The 25830-nt window shown below is 30.5% G+C and overlaps 1 protein-coding gene across 1 annotated transcript; it reads left to right on the top strand.

Moving 5' to 3' along the window:
• Window positions 1-22290: 22290 nt before the first annotated feature.
• LOC129614877 (uncharacterized) lies at window positions 22291-23731 on the top strand. The gene is made up of 4 exons (XM_055529828.1): window positions 22291-22376; window positions 22453-22716; window positions 22790-22953; window positions 23061-23731. The coding sequence occupies exons 1-4, from the start codon at window positions 22291-22293 to the stop codon at window positions 23729-23731; spliced, it is 1185 nt and encodes a 394-aa protein (XP_055385803.1).
• The last annotated feature ends 2099 nt before the right edge of the window (window positions 23732-25830 follow it).

Below are 25830 nucleotides of genomic sequence, written 5' to 3'. Positions count from 1 at the left end.
ACAATGTTGTTAAATTTTTTAAATCGTGATTATTTGTATTTTCGTTTTAATTGTCGGAACTTTGCTGAATTTGAGATGTATTTGAATTGGCTAATGAAATATGTGAATTTTCAACAATGGGTCTGTTAATATATAACAATGAATGCTGTTTAGAGTAGATTGACGACATCGTCCAGCGTTACAATCACTAACTTTATGATTGGACTTTAAACGGTTGATACAAAGACTTAATCGCTTTGCCTCATTAAATCGCTGAACAGTACTTAATTTAAGAAAATTTGGACAAGTTTATATGAAAGCTCATATGACAAGTTTATATGTTAGTGTAGAACTAGAGCAAAGACGAGATGTTTTGTTAGATGTAATAAAATTAGATTCACCTTTTGTGTTTGGGATGTTTTGTTTGTTGGTTGAAGTCAAAACTGTTTTGTTCAAATTACAAGCCGTTCTTTTAAAATTGAATGACGTACCTGCAATCTTTTGTATCTTCAAAAGTTTTTTGAAGACACTGATTTTGAAGTTTTTTGATTTCTGCGACATTTGCAATTAGTTGACACCTCTTTTCTAGAAATCAACACATATCTTCCAGGAGTGTAATTGTTTTGAAGATAGAGATTCTTTCCATTTAGCAATAGTTGTAGTGTGGACCTTTGTAAGTAAATGATACATTAAAATTCCATTTGCTATGTATTCCTTGGTACCAAGGGTCTTTAATGTCTCTATGTGGGAATTGAAGATATCCAACACTTCACGAAGTGTTACTGATTGTGAATGTTGTCCTGAACTTTAAATATTTGTCGAATATGATCCTGAAAAAGCAAACGTTTGTTATCAAATCTTTCTTTCAATTTTTTAAGAGCAATGTAATAATTTTCTTCGTTAAAATCGAGACCATCTATAACCTTCACTGCTTTTTCGATTTCACAATTTTTGAGATGTTGGTATTTTTCAATTACGCTTAAGTCGGCATCATCATCTACAAGAGTTTTAAACATTACTAAAAATTTAGGCCAGTCGGAATATTTTTCAGTAAACTTAGTTAATTCCAGTCTTGGTAAAAATTACCAATTACCACTTCAAAATGAATTTTTACCAATTCTAGATGTGTTGAGAAAGTTGTTCTCATAGTCCAACGATGCTAATATCAGATTTATTAGACTTTTTTGTTCTTTTAATTAAATTCAAAATTTCAGATTTTAAACTTAAATGATTTTCCGTAAAAACTTCTCTGACATCGTCGTCAGTTTCGTCCAAGCCTTCTATATCAGTTTGAAGCGAGTCGAATTTTAAGAATAGACCTTCCAAAAAATGTAATCTGGGTTCCAGATCTTCTACAGTAGCAGTAGACATATGAATTTTTTCAATCAATTTTTTGCAAGAGTTTTGTGTTCTAATTAAAGCGCCTCTTTTGTGTCTTAAGGATTCTAGTTCTTCAGCCATTATTTGTTTATAGAGAATTATGTATATAAAAATTCAAAATATTTTACCTTAGTATTTTAGTTATTTACCAACCAATATTTTGGTATAAATTCTAAAATGATAAATTAAAATTGTAATAAACTTGAATTTTAAAGTTCTCTAATTGTAGGTGCGAAATAGCACTTGTTTCGTGATCCCAAAATTGGAGTCCAAACTGCAGTTTCCAGCTGAAATTTTCTACATTAAAATTAAAATTTTTAAATGATTCAATTCTTATAATTCAAGTAGAAGTGCCAGAGTAGTGATGTATTAATATTCTAAAGTTCTGTAGCAAGTTTCCAAATTAGATGTAATAATGTAGTTGCTTTTTTTGTAATGAACGTGTTCCTACCACGAGTGCCAATTATTTATGGAGGAATTTAGGCTTTTAAATGCATAATTACGAAATCGTAATTCTAAAAATTTTAATTGATCTAATTTTTTTCAATCAAAATGTAGTAACGATTTATGTATTTCCAAGTTGTATAAATTACGAAAAATAAAACTTATGTTTTCAATTAATAATTGCTAATTCTAAATTATCGTATTATATTTCTTAGTGATATGTGTAAATATGTAAGCACATACGTACATGTTGTGTATGTATATATAAATAATTTAAATTTGATATTATAATTGTTGTGCTTGTATATAAAAAAAAATATTTTCAATAACAAATTGTTAGAAGCTACCTAGCGGTAAAATAAAATTTTATGATACTGTATTTTAACAAAATAAAAATTTTAAGTTCTTGTAAATTTTAGTACAGGAGCTATATTCAAAAAATCAATATTCAAGCTGTAAAGTTTAAATTCAAAATTCAAATACAGAATAAGGTAAAAACTTTTAAAATACGAATTTTATAAATTTGAGTCAAGTTGCAATTATCAAAATTCGAAATGACAATGAGAATTTTACCACAGGCGAATAACACGCGTGAATGTGTAATCAGTTAACACTAATACTAACGTATACAGGGTAATGCATATGGCATACGATTTCTATGCAAAAAGTCTCAGGTTCGAACCCTGTAATATGCGATTTTTTAGATTTTAGAACTTTTTTTTGTTGATAACTTTATTTTTTTTGTTTTTATTTAAAATGAAATTAAAAAAGCTTAACCTTACAAATCAATATCAGCGAGTTTCCGTTCTAAATATTTTTTTTGAAAATACCCTATTTGTAAAAAGTTTAATGCAATAGAACAACATTTTCTTATAAAATTTTTTCCTAAAAATATATTGTCAAGAAATTTAATGTACACTTATGTTTTGGTCATTAATACATTTCACAGCAGATCGCGAAAAGAATACATAACTAAATGCGTACGTACATACTTACTATAAAACAATGTAGATTTTATAAAATTTTTACGATTTTCTTAAGAAAGTGTTCAGTTTTTGTTATAAATCACACTTCCAAATATGAATTTACCCCTACAGGATGTAGTACCATTTCGTAAAAAGCGATAACAAAACATCCTGGAAGTGGATGAAGGGGGAGGGTGGGTGTAATTCTTGCTTTTTCTGGGATCCTAGAGGCAAAACCTTATGTAATGCCTTTTCTCCCATGTCTCTAGCCTTTCTAGAAGTACCCATACTTTTTGACACCTGAGAAGTAGCTATATATATATAATGTAAAATAGGATGGTTTTTGAAGAGTTATACGAAATATGAATAAAATATAGAATTATAAAGGGAAATTCAAGGTTTAACATAGTTATCTGCCGGGTGTCTCCTGGGAAACTTACATAGTAAGGCTGACGTGAGCGGGTGGAATCAAGTACTCTTAATCCGGGTTTCGTTGGTTAAGAAGCACGCGGGCGGTAAATCCAGAAGCGTCTGAGGGGCGGCAGTTTTTGAATCCTGGCAGTAAGTATAAAATGCAAACATTAATCATTTGTGCAATGGAGAGAACAAAAGGATTTAGTACCCCAGGTGGTAATCCAACTACGTTGGAGAATCCACCCTCTGCGGAGGTCGGCTCTACGGATTCTGGGGAGAGCCATTTATTGCATTTGATTGATCCGTTCAGGAGGAATGCGAAAACCCGGGATTCATCACCTACATTTCACGTGCGGATTTTAGAAAAGAATAAAAATATAGAAGATGGACTATCGAACAATCAAGCTCCACAGACCAATAAGGATATAAACATGAGCAAAGCTTAAGCTAAAAAAAGTGACGATCAGAATGCTGACATACATAATAGGATTAGCCAGCTGGAACAGCTCTGTGCGGCTTTGAAAAACGAGGTTCTTAAACTGAGGGCTGAGAATGAGAAGCTAAAGAAAGAGAAACATATGCAAATTACAAACAATAAGTCTAATGATAGTAGACATAAAGAAAAAGACGCTAAGCCACAAGCAAAGCAGGTGAGGTCAATCTTGGACGCCTACTCAACAGATGAGAAAGAACTCGCCAGAACCACAAATTAAATCATCATATTAAAAATTTGCTTTAACTACAGCTGATCCCAATTGGAATTTACTTGTTTCTTTATTGGATATTTGATATAAAGCTCGACAGGCCAAAAATGAAGCAGGTGTTGTGCCGTAGGTTACTCTTTAACTTTCTAGGCGGTACATTTCTTTAACTTCAACTAGGCGGTACATTTTTATAATATCTGATGTTATGGCATATTTGTAAGACCTAAAACGAACTAATTGAATAAATAAATCATTTTGAATAACAGGACCATTTGCTAAAATTTCATTTAATGAACGATAATTTTTAGTTTTTGCAGAGCCACTAAAAAAAACTCTTAATTTTGTTGTGCTACTTGTCGGTCGCAAAACACAGTGATGCGGAAGAAAGTAATTGTCTTTGCTTAAATTATCATGAGGTATATATTCCATGTAATTTAAATCAATATATTCGTGCATGAAATTGAAATATTTAAATTTGATTTCTGGAAATTTTTGCAGCCTGGTTTCTAATATAAAAAATTGCCATTTTGCATTTTCGTAGGAGTCTGCGAGTGTACATGGATTTTCTAGAAAAGGCAAACGAACGGCAATTTTCCCATTTGGTAATCTTGTAAAATTTTCCATAAAATGTTTTTCACAGTCGAAATTTACGTTCCCGTCAATTTCAAATAAACGATTTAAAAGTTTTTCCAAATTACTCTCTTCAGAAATAACTTTGTTTATTTCTGTGTGTGAACACACATTTAAAGACAAATTGCGAAATACTGGTTCATTTGAATAACTACCAGCAACAATCCAACCAAGCTGTGTTTTATGCGTAGTTCGCAAGTAATTTCCCAATTGAATTTGACCAATAGAAAGCAGATTAAAAAATGAAGATGCACTAATTAAAATATCTATTCTCTGAGGAATATTAAACTGAGGATCAGCAAGTTTGATGTTTTTTTGGTATATTCCAATTCGATATATTTATAAATTTTTCTGGTTAAACAACGGTTATATTGTTCAGTACAAATGCTTCGATTTGCTCTTCAAACTCATTTACACAAGATTTAAGCGGGACCTTTACTTTTGATTTTATTGGTCGACTAATTGAAGAGATACCATTCACTGTAATGGATGTTGCTTGCTTTTTTAAACCCAAAAATGTTGCTATGTGATTCGAAATAAAATGAATTTGAGACCCAGAATCAAGTAGTGCGCGAAAAATGAGAAATATGTTATTTTTATTCTTGATTTTTACGAGTGAGGTGGCTAAAAGAACTTGAGTAGTTAATTTTGAATTATTGGTTGGTAAATTAACATTTGGCTTGCATATCGAATTAGAAACATTATTCTTTTCTAAGTTTTGTGAAATTATAGAAGACAGAAAACTTGATGAATTGAGTAATTTCGCTGGATTTTCGCAATGCGTATTTTTTAAATACGAATACGAATATACATTTTGATTTTCAATTGTTGAAAACAATGTTGTTAAATTTTTTAAATCGTGATTATTTGTATTTTCGTTTTAATTGTCGGAACTTTGCTGAATTTGAGATGTATTTGAATTGGCTAATGAAATATGTGAATTTTCAACAATGGGTCTGTTAATATATAACAATGAATGCTGTTTAGAGTAGATTGACGACATCGTCCAGCGTTACAATCACTAACTTTATGATTGGACTTTAAACGGTTGATACAAAGACTTAATCGCTTTGCCTCATTAAATCGCTGAACAGTACTTAATTTAAGAAAATTTGGACAAGTTTATATGAAAGCTCATATGACAAGTTTATATGTTAGTGTAGAACTAGAGCAAAGACGAGATGTTTTGTTAGATGTAATAAAATTAGATTCACCTTTTGTGTTTGGGATGTTTTGTTTGTTGGTTGAAGTCAAAACTGTTTTGTTCAAATTACAAGCCGTTCTTTTAAAATTGAATGACGTACCTGCAATCTTTTGTATCTTCAAAAGTTTTTTGAAGACACTGATTTTGAAGTTTTTTGATTTCTGCGACATTTGCAATTAGTTGACACCTCTTTTCTAGAAATCAACACATATCTTCCAGGAGTGTAATTGTTTTGAAGATAGAGATTCTTTCCATTTAGCAATAGTTGTAGTGTGGACCTTTGTAAGTAAATGATACATTAAAATTCCATTTGCTATGTATTCCTTGGTACCAAGGGTCTTTAATGTCTCTATGTGGGAATTGAAGATATCCAACACTTCACGAAGTGTTACTGATTGTGAATGTTGTCCTGAACTTTAAATATTTGTCGAATATGATCCTGAAAAAGCAAACGTTTGTTATCAAATCTTTCTTTCAATTTTTTAAGAGCAATGTAATAATTTTCTTCGTTAAAATCGAGACCATCTATAACCTTCACTGCTTTTTCGATTTCACAATTTTTGAGATGTTGGTATTTTTCAATTACGCTTAAGTCGGCATCATCATCTACAAGAGTTTTAAACATTACTAAAAATTTAGGCCAGTCGGAATATTTTTCAGTAAACTTAGTTAATTCCAGTCTTGGTAAAAATTACCAATTACCACTTCAAAATGAATTTTTACCAATTCTAGATGTGTTGAGAAAGTTGTTCTCATAGTCCAACGATGCTAATATCAGATTTATTAGACTTTTTTGTTCTTTTAATTAAATTCAAAATTTCAGATTTTAAACTTAAATGATTTTCCGTAAAAACTTCTCTGACATCGTCGTCAGTTTCGTCCAAGCCTTCTATATCAGTTTGAAGCGAGTCGAATTTTAAGAATAGACCTTCCAAAAAATGTAATCTGGGTTCCAGATCTTCTACAGTAGCAGTAGACATATGAATTTTTTCAATCAATTTTTTGCAAGAGTTTTGTGTTCTAATTAAAGCGCCTCTTTTGTGTCTTAAGGATTCTAGTTCTTCAGCCATTATTTGTTTATAGAGAATTATGTATATAAAAATTCAAAATATTTTACCTTAGTATTTTAGTTATTTACCAACCAATATTTTGGTATAAATTCTAAAATGATAAATTAAAATTGTAATAAACTTGAATTTTAAAGTTCTCTAATTGTAGGTGCGAAATAGCACTTGTTTCGTGATCCCAAAATTGGAGTCCAAACTGCAGTTTCCAGCTGAAATTTTCTACATTAAAATTAAAATTTTTAAATGATTCAATTCTTATAATTCAAGTAGAAGTGCCAGAGTAGTGATGTATTAATATTCTAAAGTTCTGTAGCAAGTTTCCAAATTAGATGTAATAATGTAGTTGCTTTTTTTGTAATGAACGTGTTCCTACCACGAGTGCCAATTATTTATGGAGGAATTTAGGCTTTTAAATGCATAATTACGAAATCGTAATTCTAAAAATTTTAATTGATCTAATTTTTTTCAATCAAAATGTAGTAACGATTTATGTATTTCCAAGTTGTATAAATTACGAAAAATAAAACTTATGTTTTCAATTAATAATTGCTAATTCTAAATTATCGTATTATATTTCTTAGTGATATGTGTAAATATGTAAGCACATACGTACATGTTGTGTATGTATATATAAATAATTTAAATTTGATATTATAATTGTTGTGCTTGTATATAAAAAAAAATATTTTCAATAACAAATTGTTAGAAGCTACCTAGCGGTAAAATAAAATTTTATGATACTGTATTTTAACAAAATAAAAATTTTAAGTTCTTGTAAATTTTAGTACAGGAGCTATATTCAAAAAATCAATATTCAAGCTGTAAAGTTTAAATTCAAAATTCAAATACAGAATAAGGTAAAAACTTTTAAAATACGAATTTTATAAATTTGAGTCAAGTTGCAATTATCAAAATTCGAAATGACAATGAGAATTTTACCACAGGCGAATAACACGCGTGAATGTGTAATCAGTTAACACTAATACTAACGTATACAGGGTAATGCATATGGCATACGATTTCTATGCAAAAAGTCTCAGGTTCGAACCCTGTAATATGCGATTTTTTAGATTTTAGAACTTTTTTTTGTTGATAACTTTATTTTTTTTGTTTTTATTTAAAATGAAATTAAAAAAGCTTAACCTTACAAATCAATATCAGCGAGTTTCCGTTCTAAATATTTTTTTTGAAAATACCCTATTTGTAAAAAGTTTAATGCAATAGAACAACATTTTCTTATAAAATTTTTTCCTAAAAATATATTGTCAAGAAATTTAATGTACACTTATGTTTTGGTCATTAATACATTTCACAGCAGATCGCGAAAAGAATACATAACTAAATGCGTACGTACATACTTACTATAAAACAATGTAGATTTTATAAAATTTTTACGATTTTCTTAAGAAAGTGTTCAGTTTTTGTTATAAATCACACTTCCAAATATGAATTTACCCCTACAGGATGTAGTACCATTTCGTAAAAAGCGATAACAAAACATCCTGGAAGTGGATGAAGGGGGAGGGTGGGTGTAATTCTTGCTTTTTCTGGGATCCTAGAGGCAAAACCTTATGTAATGCCTTTTCTCCCATGTCTCTAGCCTTTCTAGAAGTACCCATACTTTTTGACACCTGAGAAGTAGCTATATATATATAATGTAAAATAGGATGGTTTTTGAAGAGTTATACGAAATATGAATAAAATATAGAATTATAAAGGGAAATTCAAGGTTTAACATAGTTATCTGCCGGGTGTCTCCTGGGAAACTTACATAGTAAGGCTGACGTGAGCGGGTGGAATCAAGTACTCTTAATCCGGGTTTCGTTGGTTAAGAAGCACGCGGGCGGTAAATCCAGAAGCGTCTGAGGGGCGGCAGTTTTTGAATCCTGGCAGTAAGTATAAAATGCAAACATTAATCATTTGTGCAATGGAGAGAACAAAAGGATTTAGTACCCCAGGTGGTAATCCAACTACGTTGGAGAATCCACCCTCTGCGGAGGTCGGCTCTACGGATTCTGGGGAGAGCCATTTATTGCATTTGATTGATCCGTTCAGGAGGAATGCGAAAACCCGGGATTCATCACCTACATTTCACGTGCGGATTTTAGAAAAGAATAAAAATATAGAAGATGGACTATCGAACAATCAAGCTCCACAGACCAATAAGGATATAAACATGAGCAAAGCTTAAGCTAAAAAAAGTGACGATCAGAATGCTGACATACATAATAGGATTAGCCAGCTGGAACAGCTCTGTGCGGCTTTGAAAAACGAGGTTCTTAAACTGAGGGCTGAGAATGAGAAGCTAAAGAAAGAGAAACATATGCAAATTACAAACAATAAGTCTAATGATAGTAGACATAAAGAAAAAGACGCTAAGCCACAAGCAAAGCAGGTGAGGTCAATCTTGGACGCCTACTCAACAGATGAGAAAGAACTCGCCAGAACCACAAATTAAATCATCATATTAAAAATTTGCTTTAACTACAGCTGATCCCAATTGGAATTTACTTGTTTCTTTATTGGATATTTGATATAAAGCTCGACAGGCCAAAAATGAAGCAGGTGTTGTGCCGTAGGTTACTCTTTAACTTTCTAGGCGGTACATTTCTTTAACTTCAACTAGGCGGTACATTTTTATAATATCTGATGTTATGGCATATTTGTAAGACCTAAAACGAACTAATTGAATAAATAAATCATTTTGAATAACAGGACCATTTGCTAAAATTTCATTTAATGAACGATAATTTTTAGTTTTTGCAGAGCCACTAAAAAAAACTCTTAATTTTGTTGTGCTACTTGTCGGTCGCAAAACACAGTGATGCGGAAGAAAGTAATTGTCTTTGCTTAAATTATCATGAGGTATATATTCCATGTAATTTAAATCAATATATTCGTGCATGAAATTGAAATATTTAAATTTGATTTCTGGAAATTTTTGCAGCCTGGTTTCTAATATAAAAAATTGCCATTTTGCATTTTCGTAGGAGTCTGCGAGTGTACATGGATTTTCTAGAAAAGGCAAACGAACGGCAATTTTCCCATTTGGTAATCTTGTAAAATTTTCCATAAAATGTTTTTCACAGTCGAAATTTACGTTCCCGTCAATTTCAAATAAACGATTTAAAAGTTTTTCCAAATTACTCTCTTCAGAAATAACTTTGTTTATTTCTGTGTGTGAACACACATTTAAAGACAAATTGCGAAATACTGGTTCATTTGAATAACTACCAGCAACAATCCAACCAAGCTGTGTTTTATGCGTAGTTCGCAAGTAATTTCCCAATTGAATTTGACCAATAGAAAGCAGATTAAAAAATGAAGATGCACTAATTAAAATATCTATTCTCTGAGGAATATTAAACTGAGGATCAGCAAGTTTGATGTTTTTTTGGTATATTCCAATTCGATATATTTATAAATTTTTCTGGTTAAACAACGGTTATATTGTTCAGTACAAATGCTTCGATTTGCTCTTCAAACTCATTTACACAAGATTTAAGCGGGACCTTTACTTTTGATTTTATTGGTCGACTAATTGAAGAGATACCATTCACTGTAATGGATGTTGCTTGCTTTTTTAAACCCAAAAATGTTGCTATGTGATTCGAAATAAAATGAATTTGAGACCCAGAATCAAGTAGTGCGCGAAAAATGAGAAATATGTTATTTTTATTCTTGATTTTTACGAGTGAGGTGGCTAAAAGAACTTGAGTAGTTAATTTTGAATTATTGGTTGGTAAATTAACATTTGGCTTGCATATCGAATTAGAAACATTATTCTTTTCTAAGTTTTGTGAAATTATAGAAGACAGAAAACTTGATGAATTGAGTAATTTCGCTGGATTTTCGCAATGCGTATTTTTTAAATACGAATATACATTTTGATTTTCAATTGTTGAAAACAATGTTATAAAGGGAAATTCAAAATTCTGCGTAGCCTAGTGGGTAGCGTGGTAGCGTGATAAACAGAAGGTTATTGGATCGATGCTTGCCTGGATGTTTTCTTTTTTGGATTATTTAGAAATAAATTTTTTTTTATTTTGTTTAAATTTTTTGTTTTATTTTTTTGTAATATACGACAGATAAATATTATTATAAAAGTTCAAAGAAAATTTCCAAAAAAATATTGTTATACTTAAATACAGTTTGGAAAAATTTGCAAAAATTTTAAGTACATAAATATGTATGTGTATTTTTTTAAAGCTTCCTAACTAATTACTTTTAAGCTTTCTATATGAATTGAATAATATTCAAAACTGTGGTTTGCTATAAAGAAATAAATTTTGAACGCATAATTATTAAATCATGGGGGTAAACATACAAAAATTAATTTTTCAAATAAAGAAAAGGTTTAGGCATAAATAAAATAATATTTTTATTCGCATATCTATACTCGTATGTACATATGAATGTATTAGAATTGAACATTTTAAAATTTTTCGTTTGAATAATTAGATATAAAATTTTAAGTACAAATATACATAATTATGAATGTATCTTGTTAAAACTGTAGGTAAATATATAGAACTAAATTTTTCAAATAAAGAAAAGGTTTAGGCAGCAAGAAAATAATAATTTTATTCAAATACATGCATGTACATATGAATGTATTAGAATTTAGCAGTTTACAGTTTTTCGCTTGAACATTAAAAATAAAATTTTAACTACATACGTACATAAATTCTGTATATATATTTTTTTAAAGCTTGCTTACGAAACATAATAAATGTAAATTAATTATGCTTACGAAAGTTTTTTCAGAAAATCTTAAAGTAGAGCTATTTCGGGGCTAAAAAGTTTCAATGCCAGATGTTTCTGGGACCCTAGAGGCTCTAGCCCTTCTAGAAGTATCTCTTAAACTAATTACGAAAAAGTACATAATTAAGTAAATAATAAGTTGCTTTGAGATCTAATATCTTTTGAGTAATTTATTTATATAATAATATACTGTCAGATTTCTCAGATTAATCTTTTTTTTATTGATAATTTAATTTTTTTTTTATTTAATTTAAAATGAAATTAAAAAAGCTTTACCCTTACAAATCAATATCAGCGAGTTTCCGTTCTAAATATTTTTTTTGAAAATACCCTATCTGTAAGAAGTTTAATGCAGTAGAATAACATTTTCTTATAAAATTTTTCCCAAAAATATATTGTTAAGAAATTTAATGTACACTTGTTTTGCTTACTAATACATTTTGCAGTTGATCGCGAGAAGAATGCATAACTAAATGTGTACGTACATATTTATTATAAAATAATGTAGATTTTATTAAAACTTTACAATTTTCTTAAGAAAGTGATCACTTTGTGTTATAACTCACACTTCCAAATATGAATTTACATACAATATTTATACCACCAAAAGTAAATAAAAAATTACCCCTACAGGGTGTAGTATCATTTTGTAAAAAGCAGTAACAAAGCATCTTGGGAGGGGGTGAAGGGGGAGGGTGGATGAATTAAAGCTTTTTCTATAGGATCCTAGAGGCAAAACCCTATCTTATAGCTACCTAATGCCTTGTGTCCCATGCCTGTAGCCCTTCTAGAAGTACCCGTACTTTTTAGCACCTGAGAAGTAGCTATATATAATATATAATTGTTTTTAACGTCATTTTGATTGAAGTCGTAAATTTTCAGCCTCAAAAACATCGTTAAGCAAGGGATGCCTGTATTTGGGTTTTTATAATGCAATTCAAGTATGCTCTAGAAACGATTTATTATAAAATAAATTATATGGGAATGGTTGAAATATAATTGGAAGAATTTAAAAGATAATATTAAAATATTTTTAAAAATATTATTGAAGTTAATTTTAGAACAATTTTAGATGTATTACAATTTTAATAACAGTGGATTTTTTAAGTAAAATGAGTTTGTTTTTCATAAAATATATTTATAAATACGTACGATATTTAAATTAATTTTTTTCCTAATGTAATTAGGGGGACAAAGGTTGGCATGGGTCCTAGTCGGATTCACATTTTCCTAACATGTGAAGCTGAAAATGCTAGGAAATGCTCTTTAAAAACATTAGCTCTGCCAACAAATCCGACTCTCACTTCCCAGAAGGTAGTTCTGTAACTATAACATAGTTATCTGCCGGGTGTCTCCTGAGCAACTTATTTAGTAAGGCTGACGAGAGCGGGTGAAAGCGAGCACTCGGCGCTTAATCCGGGTTTCGTTGGTTTAGAAGAGCGTGGGCGGTAAATCCAGAAACGTCTAAGGGACGGCAATTTTTGAATCCTGGCAGTAGGTATAAAATGCAAACATTAATCATTTTCGTAATGGAAAAAACAAAAGGATTTAATACCCCAGGTGGTAATCCAACTACGTTGGGGAATCCACCCTCTGCGGAGGTCGGCTCTACTGATTCTGGGGAGAACCTTTTATTGCATTTGATTGATCCGTTCAGGAGGAACGCGAAAACCCGGCATTCATCACCTACATTTGACGTGCGGATTTTAGAAAAGAATAAAAATATAGAAGATGGACTACCGAACACTTAAGCTCGACAGACCAATAAGGATATAAACATAAGCAAAGCTCAAGCCAAAAAAAGTGATGATCAGAATGCACACATACATAATAGGATTAGCCAGCTGGAACAGCTCTGTGTGGCTTTGAAAAACGAGGTTCTTAAACTGAGGGCTGAGAATGAGAAGCTAAAGAAAGAGAGTCATGTGCAAATTACAAACAATAAGTCTAATGATAGTAAACATAAAGAAAAAGACGCTAAGCCACAAGCAAAGCAGGTGAGGTCAATCTTAGACGCCTACTCAACAGATGAGAAAGAACTCGCCAGAGAAAAAGATTGGATCCTAAAGCAAAAAAGGTCCAGTAAAAAAGGAAGAGCGGAATCATCTCCGGTGGTCCAGGTGACGATCAACGCTGAGAAAGCGGATGTTCCTGATTCTAAAACTCCAGGCGATTCTGGAATAGAATGGCATACCTATGAAAACAAACAGGCCAGACCAATTTCTTATTTATATAAATTCTCTATTCAGTCAACCCTTTCAAGGGAAAATAACTGGTTTTGCTGATGATTGTTCTCTTTCTTATAACGAAATAGATATTTCCACACTTCAACGGAGTATAGAATCAGACTTAATTCTTCTTAGAAAATGGTTTATGTCCCATAAACTTAATATTAGCAATAAAACAAAATTAATGTTCTTTAAATTAAATGATCTCAGAGCCATTCTACCTCAACATTTTAATTTCACTTTTCATGCCAATGAATGTTCTAGTTTTATATGTAATAAAGAAAATTGTAAACAATCTAGAACCCAATTTTTCGGTAATTGTTCTAGCAATTGTTTTGAAATTGAAACCGTAGAAAGCTATAAATATTTGGGAGTTACTATTGATAACAAATTAAATTGGAAAACACATATAAGCAAAATACGCAACTATATGTTATATTGTATTCGTGTATTCTACTGTTTAAAGTTTTATTGTTCAATTGAACTGCTTTTAAAAAATTTATTATGCTCTAGTCTACTCGAAACTTCAATATGGCATAACGAGCTGGGGAGGTACCTATTATAATACGCTGGAGCCAGTTTTTTTGGCGCAAAAAAGTATACTGAAGATCATTCATGGAAAATCAAGACTTTTTCATTGCTGGCCTTTATTTCAAGCGCAAGCATTATTACCCTTAAGACATCTTTTTGCGTATTGCTTAATTAAATTTTATAAATTTTATAAAAGTAAAAATCGCTTACCTTCGCGCTTTTGTAATCCTCACTTTCAAAAATCTTATGATTTTCTAGCTCCGAAATATTACAATAATTTACCGCAGGAAATTAAGGAAGGTAGCACATTAAATAAATTTTCAAAATTGTGTAGAAACTGGTTATTGACATTTGATTATAAAGATTTAGAAATTTCATTGCATTAATGAAAAAAAAAAAAAAACAAAATTTTGCCTCACTGGTCTCCTTTCATTGGAAAGAAGTACTAAGTGAGGATTTGCTCCAAAATTCTTAAAACTCGTAAATGTTCTTTTCTGCTCTTACTCGTTTGTTAAAGCAATCGATAATAAGTGCGGAAAAGGAAGACATTTGCAAAATTTTTAGTTTTTTTTAGTTGAAAGGAATAATTGAACGTATTTTTTTTTTTTATCTTTTAGAATTGAATGTCTTGGAGAATTTTAACAAATATTCCCCAAATTGTTCTGGTGATGTTACTGTGGTTTACGATAAGAATTACATAAAGTCAATATATATTCATGGTAGATCTGTAATAAATGTACGCCCTGACATGGATCCATGTCAGGCATGTTAAATCTACTTATCAATGCAGATGATTTACAATTAACTATGCTAAAATCGGTAGATGTTCCTTCACAGTGTTTCGTGAATAAAAGCTATAATACAGTTTCTTTTAACTATAAAGAAGGATTTACTATAAATGAAATAAATGACTTTAAATGGGTAATTTGGTCAGACATTTATAATAAGATAAATCCCTCTATGTTACAAATACCAAAGTTCGTTATTGATATGCATATTTCAAGAATTGATAATAAAGAAGGTATCGAAATTTTCAAAGATTACATAACAAAAAAATATTTCAATTGTAGTTATAAAGAGTTTTATAAAAATAAGGTGTCTAAAATAATACTAGATTATATATGTTGCTCGGTTTACCCTTTTTGTACTTGCACAATTAGAAAACTTTAAAATAGTCAATTAATTAAATTCAAATAAAAAAAAAAAAAAAAAAAACAATTAATATTTATTTTAAGTAAATAAATGTAAATGTAATTTTAAAAAACAAGAAATATACCCCACCCCACAAAATTTGTATTAATAATAAGTAATATGTGGTAGTATCGGTGCATAATACTATACATCACTAGTGTTTATTTACACTACTGTATAGTTTATCATCAATTTGCATATATAGTTATAAAATAAATAGTTGTATTGCATTAATCTTAAGATTTTATATGTATATTTTATATGTATATTTGTGAATTGATACTAAAATAAATAAAAAAAAAAAAAAAAAAGTCATGGTAAGAAATCTTCACCCCAGATGTAAACCGGAAAATATAAGAAGACTTAAGCTCTAGGGTTACAAGATCTTAGATGAAAAACATTATGGTGCCTCTACCGCTGTTTATGTTAACATTCTCAAATGACTAGGAGATGAAAAAAATTTATGAAATCGAATGAAAGTTAGGATAGAGGCACTTCGAAAGGATAAGATTTTTCTGCAGTGTAAAAGGTGTCAAAGGTATGGGCATACACAAAAATTTTGTCAGAGAGAACCAAATCGTGTTAAATGTAGAGGGAGGCAATTAACATTAGATTGTAGTAAGTCAAAGAGTACTGCAACAAAGGGTTCGAATTGCTTGGAGGCCCACCCAGCAAACTATATGGGATACCTTGTAGCGAAGGAACTGAAAAAACGTAGAAATAATATGCAAGGACGTTCTAAACGAAAATTGATGACGGTCTTTAAAAGAGCAACATGGAATTGCAATGGTATTGCAAATAAACAGGACATGCTTGAAGTTTTTCTGCATACATAGAATATAGACGTGTGCCTCGTAACTGAAACACATATGAGCTTAAGAAACAGGATTCAGTTTCCAGGTTGTAGAATTTACAACTCGAACCATCCTGGAAATATAGCGAAGGGCGGAACGGCGATAATAATAAAAGAAAATGTGGTGCATTGCGATTTGCACCAGATGCAAACCGAGGGAATGCAAATGACGGCGGTTCAGATCAGTTCGACTAAGCAAAAATTTAGAGTGGCTGTATTATATTATCACTCCAGATTCAATATGAATTTAACGAAGCAAATGCGAAGCCAACGTATTGGCCAACCTATGTTAATAAGTGTCCAGTTTTAATAGATTTCTTCATAACAAAACGGATTCCGAAAAATTTCACCGAGGTGCATGATAACTATTATGTTAACTCCGATCATTCAGTGGTTATCTTAAACTTAGGGAAAATATTGCAATGAAAAGGGCGAAACCTGTGCTGACAAGTGGAACTACAGATTGGTCAAGATTTCGCTTAGATATTGAACGACAAATAGATCTAACGAAAAGAATAAGAATGACCCAGCACATAAATGAGGAGACCGAAAACTTTACTAAAATTATTCAAAATGCGGCTTGAGGTTGTTCAAAAATTAATGCTATTAGAAGGGGAGGCACTAACTATCCCCCACATATACTAGCAAAAGTAAGACAAAGCAGGCGGATGAGAAAGAGGTGGCAGCAAACGCGTGACCCCACTGATAAAACCAGATATAATCGTGAATCACAGCAACTAAGACACTGTATTAGAAAATACAAGGAGGATTCGGTTGTCAATTAAGTTCAAAATTTGATGGCATGTAAGAAAACTAATTACTCACTGGGGAGGGCAACCTATCAAACATCTCGCTCCTATTAAAAACAAAGATGGAACGTGGGCCGTGGACAAACTGACAAGGACAAGGCAAATGCGTTTGCCGATCATTTGGCCGATATATTCTGTCTGCATGACAGTCAGGGCGTGTATGAAAATGAGGTATCTGCTTTTGTTGGGGATGGTGTAACTATTCCAATTGTCAAGGAAAGAGATGTTATAGAGGAAATCAGTGCTCTTAAACCTAAAAAGGTTCCGGGATTTGACCAAATAACGGCCGATATCTTGAAAAACTTATACAAAAGGGGTATAACGATGTATACGTGCCTAATAAATGCGTGTATGAGGTTTAATTACGTGTCTGACATTTGGAAAGTTGCAGAGATAATCATGCTGCACAAACGTGGCAAACCTATAGACAGGGCGACTTCTTATAGACCAATCTTATTGTTCTTATTGTTGAATAACTGACCTAATAGAAAATTCACTGGAAGAAAAAATAATATATTATATCATACTTTTGGACGTACCCCATGCCTTCGATAAGGTTTGGCATTGTGGATTAATAAAAAAACTTAGGCTATTGCTACTGAGGCAGTATGTTGACCTGCTCGAATCCTTTCTGACTAATAGGGTATTTCGAGGAAAACAGGAAGAGCAGTACTCTTCGCTTAGGGATATCACGATTCTAAGTGTCAAAGATGAAATTAAAAAGCAAGTAACCAATCATAAAATGCGTTTATCCAATCATGTCAACATCAAGGCGGTTCGAATGGTTGACAATCAAAATTTTGTTAGGAGACTTAAACGTACGAGACTTTTCGAGTTAGTTTCATGTTTTTTTCTGGAACAATGAGTACTTAGTATGCTATTGTGCCAGATCAAAAGCTTGTAAATAGTCAAAAATTTTAGAGCAAAATTAATGGTTAGTCGTTTCCGACTAGTTTTATAATTTATTTTAAGGAGGGTGTTTTTTAGTGGATTAGAGTTCCACAATACTGCTTTTCGTCTGGCAGTGTCTTTCGAGATTTTTCACCCTTCCTCTGGGTAAAGAAAAAAAAATATAGTTACAGCTTTCCTCGAAATTATGGAATATAAAAAGAAACCAAAATATAAAAAGAACTTTTGTGGTAAAATTTGTTTAACGCCAGATGCTTTACCTAATTGGTATGTGTTAAATATTTTTTTTAAATGTGAATTGTTTTGTTAATATTTTGGTTTACAGAGTAAACGGTCAACAAAGAATATATAATAGCAGACGCACCGCCGTTGAATACAGTAAAATAAAACATTAATGCGAAATATTTATAAAATATATTGTTTTAGCCTGAATAAGTATGTGAAGCTCAATTAGTTAATGCGAAAGTATATGACAATATAAAATTTGTCAATAATACTATATAGTTTCGGAGACATTTCGTATTAAAAATTCAGCAACGCAACATTGCATCCGAAGTGCAACAACGTCCCACATGGACAAAAGTTTTGCTAATATCATCGCTTTCAATAATAAAGTTCGGAGTAGGTATTGGGTGTCTTTGTGCTGGGAAAAAATCAGCCCATATCGCACGCCCCACTTTCACTTTCTTATTTCCTGGTATAGGTAGATGACCTGTTAAAGTGTGTCATGACCTGTATAACGGGTCGTTTATTTCCTCGGGTCGGAATGTAGGTAGCTGAGGTGGCCGCCAGGTCAAGGAACTATAAAGTAGATCAAAGGTTGCAAAGCAAGTTGTTTACTTGTCCGAGTTCAGCGCACTTGAGACTTTGCATGATTTGCTTACATGTGAGTTTCCTTTGCCGGAGTTGTCCAGCAGATAATTTAAATTAGATATTTTAAAAATAATATTAGGTAATCAGAAATTGTTTTTGTTTTTACTATGCATAATTAAGAAATAGCAGGAATGTCTAACTGCTTACTTTTGCATAAGAAAAACAAGATGCATAAAATTTGTTGTTGATGCAAATAGTTGCGTTGAAAATAAAAACAAATTCTTGTTTTCATTTTCTTTGATCGTACTTAAATACAAAAAAAAAAAAAACTGGTTAATCAAAAAAGTCTAGTTGTTAATACATTACGCATTTGTATTTTTCTTAAAGTAGAATGTTCTATAGAACGTATATACCTATAAATTACAAAACACATTTTTTTTTTCACTTTTTCTTTAATATAATTACATATAGTACATATTTGTTCTTGGAATCTTTCTTTAAATATTTTTTTTCGGTGACTACAGGTTAGAATTGCAGATATCACTGGTCCAAGTATTTGTATACGTCTTTGAAACCGGTTCCCATCTCGTGCAAGTTTTTCGTATATTCCTTTTCGAGCAATTCTATAAGCAAAATCCCATGCATACATATAATGAATTTTTAATTTCAAGTTAAAGTGAACTTTTGTTTTCATATTTTTATTATGTAGTTAATTCAGTATTTTTTCCTTTATCAAATGTATGTAAATGTTCATTGCGTTTTTTACAGCACATCTTAATTTTTTAATTCCATTATGTGCAGCAATAGGGCATAAAGACTTATTGTTTTCAATTTGTAATAATGAAGGCATACTTTCAGTTAAATCCTCTATTTTGGAGTTGTCAATGAACTGTTGTAAGAATACCTTTTCTTGAATGCCCTTTACATAAATCTTTTCAGCTGATTGTAAAATTTGCTTAATAATATGTGGTACTTGTGAATATTCTATATTTCCGCTATTCCACTTTAATCCATTTATATTATCTTCACAATATTGAACATTATATTTTGATTTTTGGGTAAGTTCGCGTTCAGAGTATGGAGATTTAAAATAATACACCATGGGGATCATTCTTCCTTTTTCAAGTAAAGCTAATTCTTTTACAAAATAATGTTTTTCATTTCCTTGTACAAATTGAAGGTCGACAATAAAAATCTGTCCGCTCATATTGAAAACAAGTGCTTGTCCTCAATGAAAGTTTAAATGAAAATAAAAGTACTGAAGAGGTTACTAGGTTTATATAATATTTTGACCAATTGACATGTTATATGTTATAAATATATGTAGGTTACAAGATCAATTTTTATTTTCATTATGTTTTTTCACCCATTTACAATGCAATCTTAATAAAAAAATAACGAATCAACTAAGGAAGTATAAAAAAGAGTTACGGGCGATAACCTCTAATAAAATATCTATATATAATAAACGAAAAATAATTATTCAAAAAGGGGGATTTTTACGAAGCCTTCTCGGAGCCATATTGTCTGGAATAATAGGACGTTTCTTAAAATGAATAGCGCAATATTTAATAAAATAGTAATAATAAAACCTGAAATTTATGAAAAACTAAAACGAAATTCTGATGTCGAGCTAAATGAGTTAAATAAAAAGGTGAAAAATATTCTACTGAATAAAAATTTGACTGATATCCAAAAGTGGTATTTATATCGTCAAAACCTGTTTAAAGTCAGGAGCAAAAGTAGAACTGTTCCCCAAAACATTACAGCACAGTCGTACGAGCCCAAACTTACGGAAACAAAGAGTACTCAAACTCGTCCAAAAACTGCTTTTAAAAACACAGACACCCAAACGAATTTTGTGGAATTTAAGGATGCTTAAATACAGTTCCCCGAGGAGGAAATATTCGAAAAAGACCCAGACGATGTATGAGACGATAATGAATTGCATGAAAATGTTTTTACGACAGCGCTTTCTGCTGCATCAGCTGGTGAACGTCTTAGAAAACGTAAGTCTATCAGAAATCAAAATTTTCAGATGTATGAAACAGAAAATGGAGATATTATAACAGTTCCTTTAGACAGTCTTAGTCTCCCTCTGAAAAAAGAAAAAACCATAAATATCAAAAACTTAAGGAATTCTTAAAGACGTGTTTTACGATCTGCTAAAACAGGTGACACACAAACACAGCTTGATTTTCCCATACGTAAAAGCAAATCGACAAGCACATGGACAACTTACCGGTAAATGATGAATTTTATGTAACTTTACTAAGTGACTCGTCCATTAACTACTATCCTGAAAACACATTGGCAGCTTTTACTAATAAATTAAATAAATAATTTGCCCTTGATGAAAAATGGAAAGTTGGAATTTCACAAGTGTATGTAAATTGTTATGTATCATCCATTTGCGGAGAAAACGACGAAAAAAGAATTGCAATTACGATTGGAAGTACAGAAAAAAAATATGAAAACATAGGTACAACTTATATTCTATATAGGAAAGAACAACTCAATTGTGATTGGAAAACTTTGGTTTTACCTACACTCATACAAAATATAGAACCGGATGCAGGATATACAAAAAAGGAATGTGAGCGTCAACTTATATGGCAAATTTTTGATTATATTTCAAGGAACTCAAGTTACACAAAATTTGGAGAACCAACTGAATACACTAGTGAAGTGGTTAAAATATGTGTCAGCGATCCAGAAGTTGACATAAAAATAGGTGTAAAACCCAATTGGTCAATTGATGTTTTTATCAAAGAATGTTTTAATTAAATTTTAATAAAATACCCCGATTTTAAAAAATATAAAGACAGAATTGGGCAATTGTACAAGTCTTATTTAGAAACCTTATATTTTATACCAGCAAATAAATCATTGTATACAGTGACATTATAGAACCACAAATTGTCGGTGACAATACTTTGAGGTGTTTACGAACAATAATAATAAAGAATACATACGAAAATAATTTTTTTGAATTTAAAAATATTCATTATTTTCCAGTTGAAAATAAATTTTTTGATAATATTTCTATTATGTTATGTGATAAATATGGTAAACAAATAAATTTTTCCAATAGTAATATTCCTACAAAAATTGTATTACATTTCAAAAAAGTATAAATTCAAAAAAGGTATTAAGGCCCCTTACTTCATTCTGCCCTTGCCTATCAAAGAGGTCGAGGATTGGGAAGTTTTTTTGGGGGCTTTTTAAATATTTGAAACCTTTGTTTGTCTCCGGAGCTAATATATTGAAAAATGAAGCAATTAATTCCAGTATGAATGCTCTATCTGATATTGCAACTGGAGCAAATATAAGAGAAGTAGTTCAGGATCGGATAAAGAAATTTTAAAAAATGTGAGACGTGGAGCAGTTCGTAAATTAAACGAAATGTATGGATCTGGAAAAAGAAAAAGAAAAACTATAAAAAGGCACCTCATTAAAAAATCGACTATTTTGCTTCAAAGCGACGAAAAGTTAATAGCAAAAAAAAAGTTGATATTTTTGATTAATTATGATTGAATGTATGAAATCAGAATTGGATATTTTTAGAACAAAGCTAATTCAATCTAGTATTTTAAGATCTGAAGAAGTTTCATACAATCCTATTGCTTCTTTAGATAATCCATCAACTATTGAATTTGTCTCATTAGGTCATGGTGATACATACAGAGATTTATCTTCTACATATCTTAGATTAAAGGTAAAAATTGTTAAAAAAGCTGGAAACTATTGGAATAACGACAAAGGTGCGGACGGAAAAACATTGCCCCAACCAAGTGTAGTGAATAATCTTCTACACTCAATATTAAAACAGTGTAATGTTCAATTTAACGGAAAAAGTATTATAAGATGGAAAGTAAGTATAAGATGGTAATTATCATTACAGAGCATACATTGAATCATTATTAAATTATGGTACGGATGCCGCTACTACTCATTTAGAGTGTGCTGTATGGTGTTTAGATAAACCAAACATAGCAAAACCAGATAATAATGGATCAAAAGAACGTCAAAAACTTTACCACAACAGCAATATCGCAGAGCTAATGGGTAAACTACATTTGGATATGTTTAACCAACCGACTCTTTTAATAAACAACGTTGATGTGAGAATATTACTTTAACACTTGAAAAACCAGATTTTTATATTTTTGCAGGCGACGCTGATGAATCTCAGTTAAAAATTTTGGAAGCTACATTATTTATGAAGCACGTAACAATAAACCCAAGTGTGCTACTAACCCATAATGCTGTTCTAGAAAAATCTAATGCCAAGTACAATTACAAGCATGTTGAAGTAAAAAGTTTTACAATTCCTCCTAATACATCAACTATTTCACTTGATAATGTCTGCATTGGTCAATTACCCAACACCATATTTTTTTGCCTTACAGAAAATGTTGGCTACTCTGGAAAAAGATCAAAAGATCCATATAATTTTCGACATTTTGATATGTCCCAGTTTGTATTGTATGTAAATGGTGTACAAGTACCAAACACAGCAATTGAAACAAGTTTTTCAGATGAAAATAATTGTCATACTCGTGCATACCATATACTTTTTTCTGGTACAGGAATTTATCATAATGACAAAGGACATCAAATATCAAAATCTATGTTTAGTAGTGGATTTTTCATCTTGGCTTTCGATTTGACACCAGATGCATCAGGAAATGAGATATGTCAGGGTCTATTTAATCAAGGTACAATTAGAATTGAGGCAAGGTTATCTAAAGCGCAATCATCTGTATTGACTGCTATTGTCTATGGAGAATTTGATGCAAGTGTTGAAATTGACAAAAATAGAAATATTTTCACAAACCTATAAATAGAACATTTGCATAAATGGTTTTAATACTCAAGATGATGTCATCGTCTTATGCACTTGTTGATATAACGTTTTGTTGTGACGACAAGAATACTTTATTCGTAAAAGATATTTGCTTAGTTGGGATTCAAGAAAAATGCAAAAAAATTGTAAAGGAGTTTTCTTACAAATTTCCAACTAAGGAACTAATATACATATGAAAATTTTGAAAACTATTCGTTTGGAACTTTGATTAATGACAATATAATCTATGAACTTAAAGAAATATTAAAAAAATTCAATGTGATATTGACTGACGGAAAAATCAGAAAAGATTTCATTTCGTATTACATTAAAGAAAACAGTACAGTTTATGATTTAAGTGAAGTAAATTTATGAATACTTTAGATATTATAAAATATTTAAATTGCAATAAATATACAAGAAAAAAATTTAGAGGTGTATTTGCTTTAGATCAAATACCAAAAAACCTTGAAAGATCTTCCTTTATAATTATAAATACTGATAAAGCAAAAGACCCTGGCGAACATTGGTTAGCCATATATATATTCCAAAATATGGTTGTGTTGAATACTTTGATTCTTATGGAGGTTTACCAAATAAAAAGGAAATTTTAAGTTTTTTAAAAGATAAATGTATTGTTTTCAATGACAAACAATTACAAAGCACCTTTTCAGAAGTTTGTGGAGAATACTGTTGCGTGTATGCATAGTATAGATGTTTTGGTATAAGTATGAATAATTTTTTACGTAAATTTAAGAAACGCAACCATATTAAAAATGATAAAATAGTTTTAAGAAAATTTCACAAAATATTTGGAAAGCAGAATATTCAGACATGTGTTTCTAGAAATCATGTTATATAAAAGATGAAATGTCTCAATTAAAATGCAGTTTAAAAACAGATAGCTAGATCAGCACTACTTAATCATTGTTTCTTAAAACATGTTGTTGGCGTATGCTTATTTTTTAAACAAAACACATACTGTAAAAGTAGTAATAGGATTCCACGTAGAATTATTAGAAGCAACCATTTCAATATACCGTATTGGAAAAAAAGAAATTTTTATAAATTATGAAATAATTTATAAAAATTTGAATTTATGAAAGTATTATTTTTTATACTTATGAAAGTATAAAAAAAAATTTATAAATAACAGGGTCTCTTGTCTACAATTTGGAATGAAAACAAAAAATTTACAAACTTTCGTGTTAAGGACCGAAGAGATGGATGAATTTCATATCCTTATTGATTTTATTCATTTGGTAATGGATTACAACCACAAGGCTGAAGAAGGTGTAAAAGACTATGTAAGGAAATATATAAGACAATGTGTAGAAAACAATGAAATCATACTAAAAAGTGAAATTTATATACCATTAGATCGATTTAACTTTCAATGTAATTATTCTAGATTGTTTTATGAAATTCCGTTTTTACTTAAAAATAAGATAAAAAAATATTTAGAAATAAATAAAAGCACTATGCTACTAGACTAATATGTTACTTGTATTTTATTTTATTTTTTCTTTTATTTACATTATTTTTGTGTTATTTAAAACATGAGTAATTGTAAAAATAATAAAAAGCAAACATAAAGATACCATATACAGTATAAGACATTTATAGCAATTCCAGCAAAATGAATTTGGTATCTGAATTATTTCTTCTTCCTTATTGAACATAATTGAAACCCCATCCCCTCTTGGTGATTGAGTATCCATTTTATTTCTTTAGTAAAACTGGAAAATTCGTTACAGTTATGCTGCTACGATTATAAATTGATGTATACTAAAGTTTTTTTATTTAAATCATGCTTAAATATAAAAATACTGACTTTGTTCATTTTATTGAGCTGCAACGGCTTCTATAAATAATCGAATCCTTTTTATTTTTCTTATTTTAAAAATGGATGTCAACGAGTTTTTAAATGTATATGATTCTATTATTTTGGAAGAACATAAAAATCAAATTTTATATTTAAACAATTACTTAAAAACATTTAAACACAAATTACAATTAATTAGTTCGGTACACGGAAGTAATTTTACTATTTGCCCTTGGGCGTACGACGATACTACATCTGGACCAGATACTTG

The sequence above is a fragment of the Condylostylus longicornis genome, unplaced genomic scaffold, assembly GCF_029603195.1.
Source record: "Condylostylus longicornis isolate FDR11 unplaced genomic scaffold, ASM2960319v2 ptg000125l, whole genome shotgun sequence".
Classification (NCBI taxonomy): Eukaryota; Metazoa; Arthropoda; class Insecta; order Diptera; family Dolichopodidae; genus Condylostylus; species Condylostylus longicornis.
This window is presented reverse-complemented; position numbering and strand designations above follow the sequence as displayed.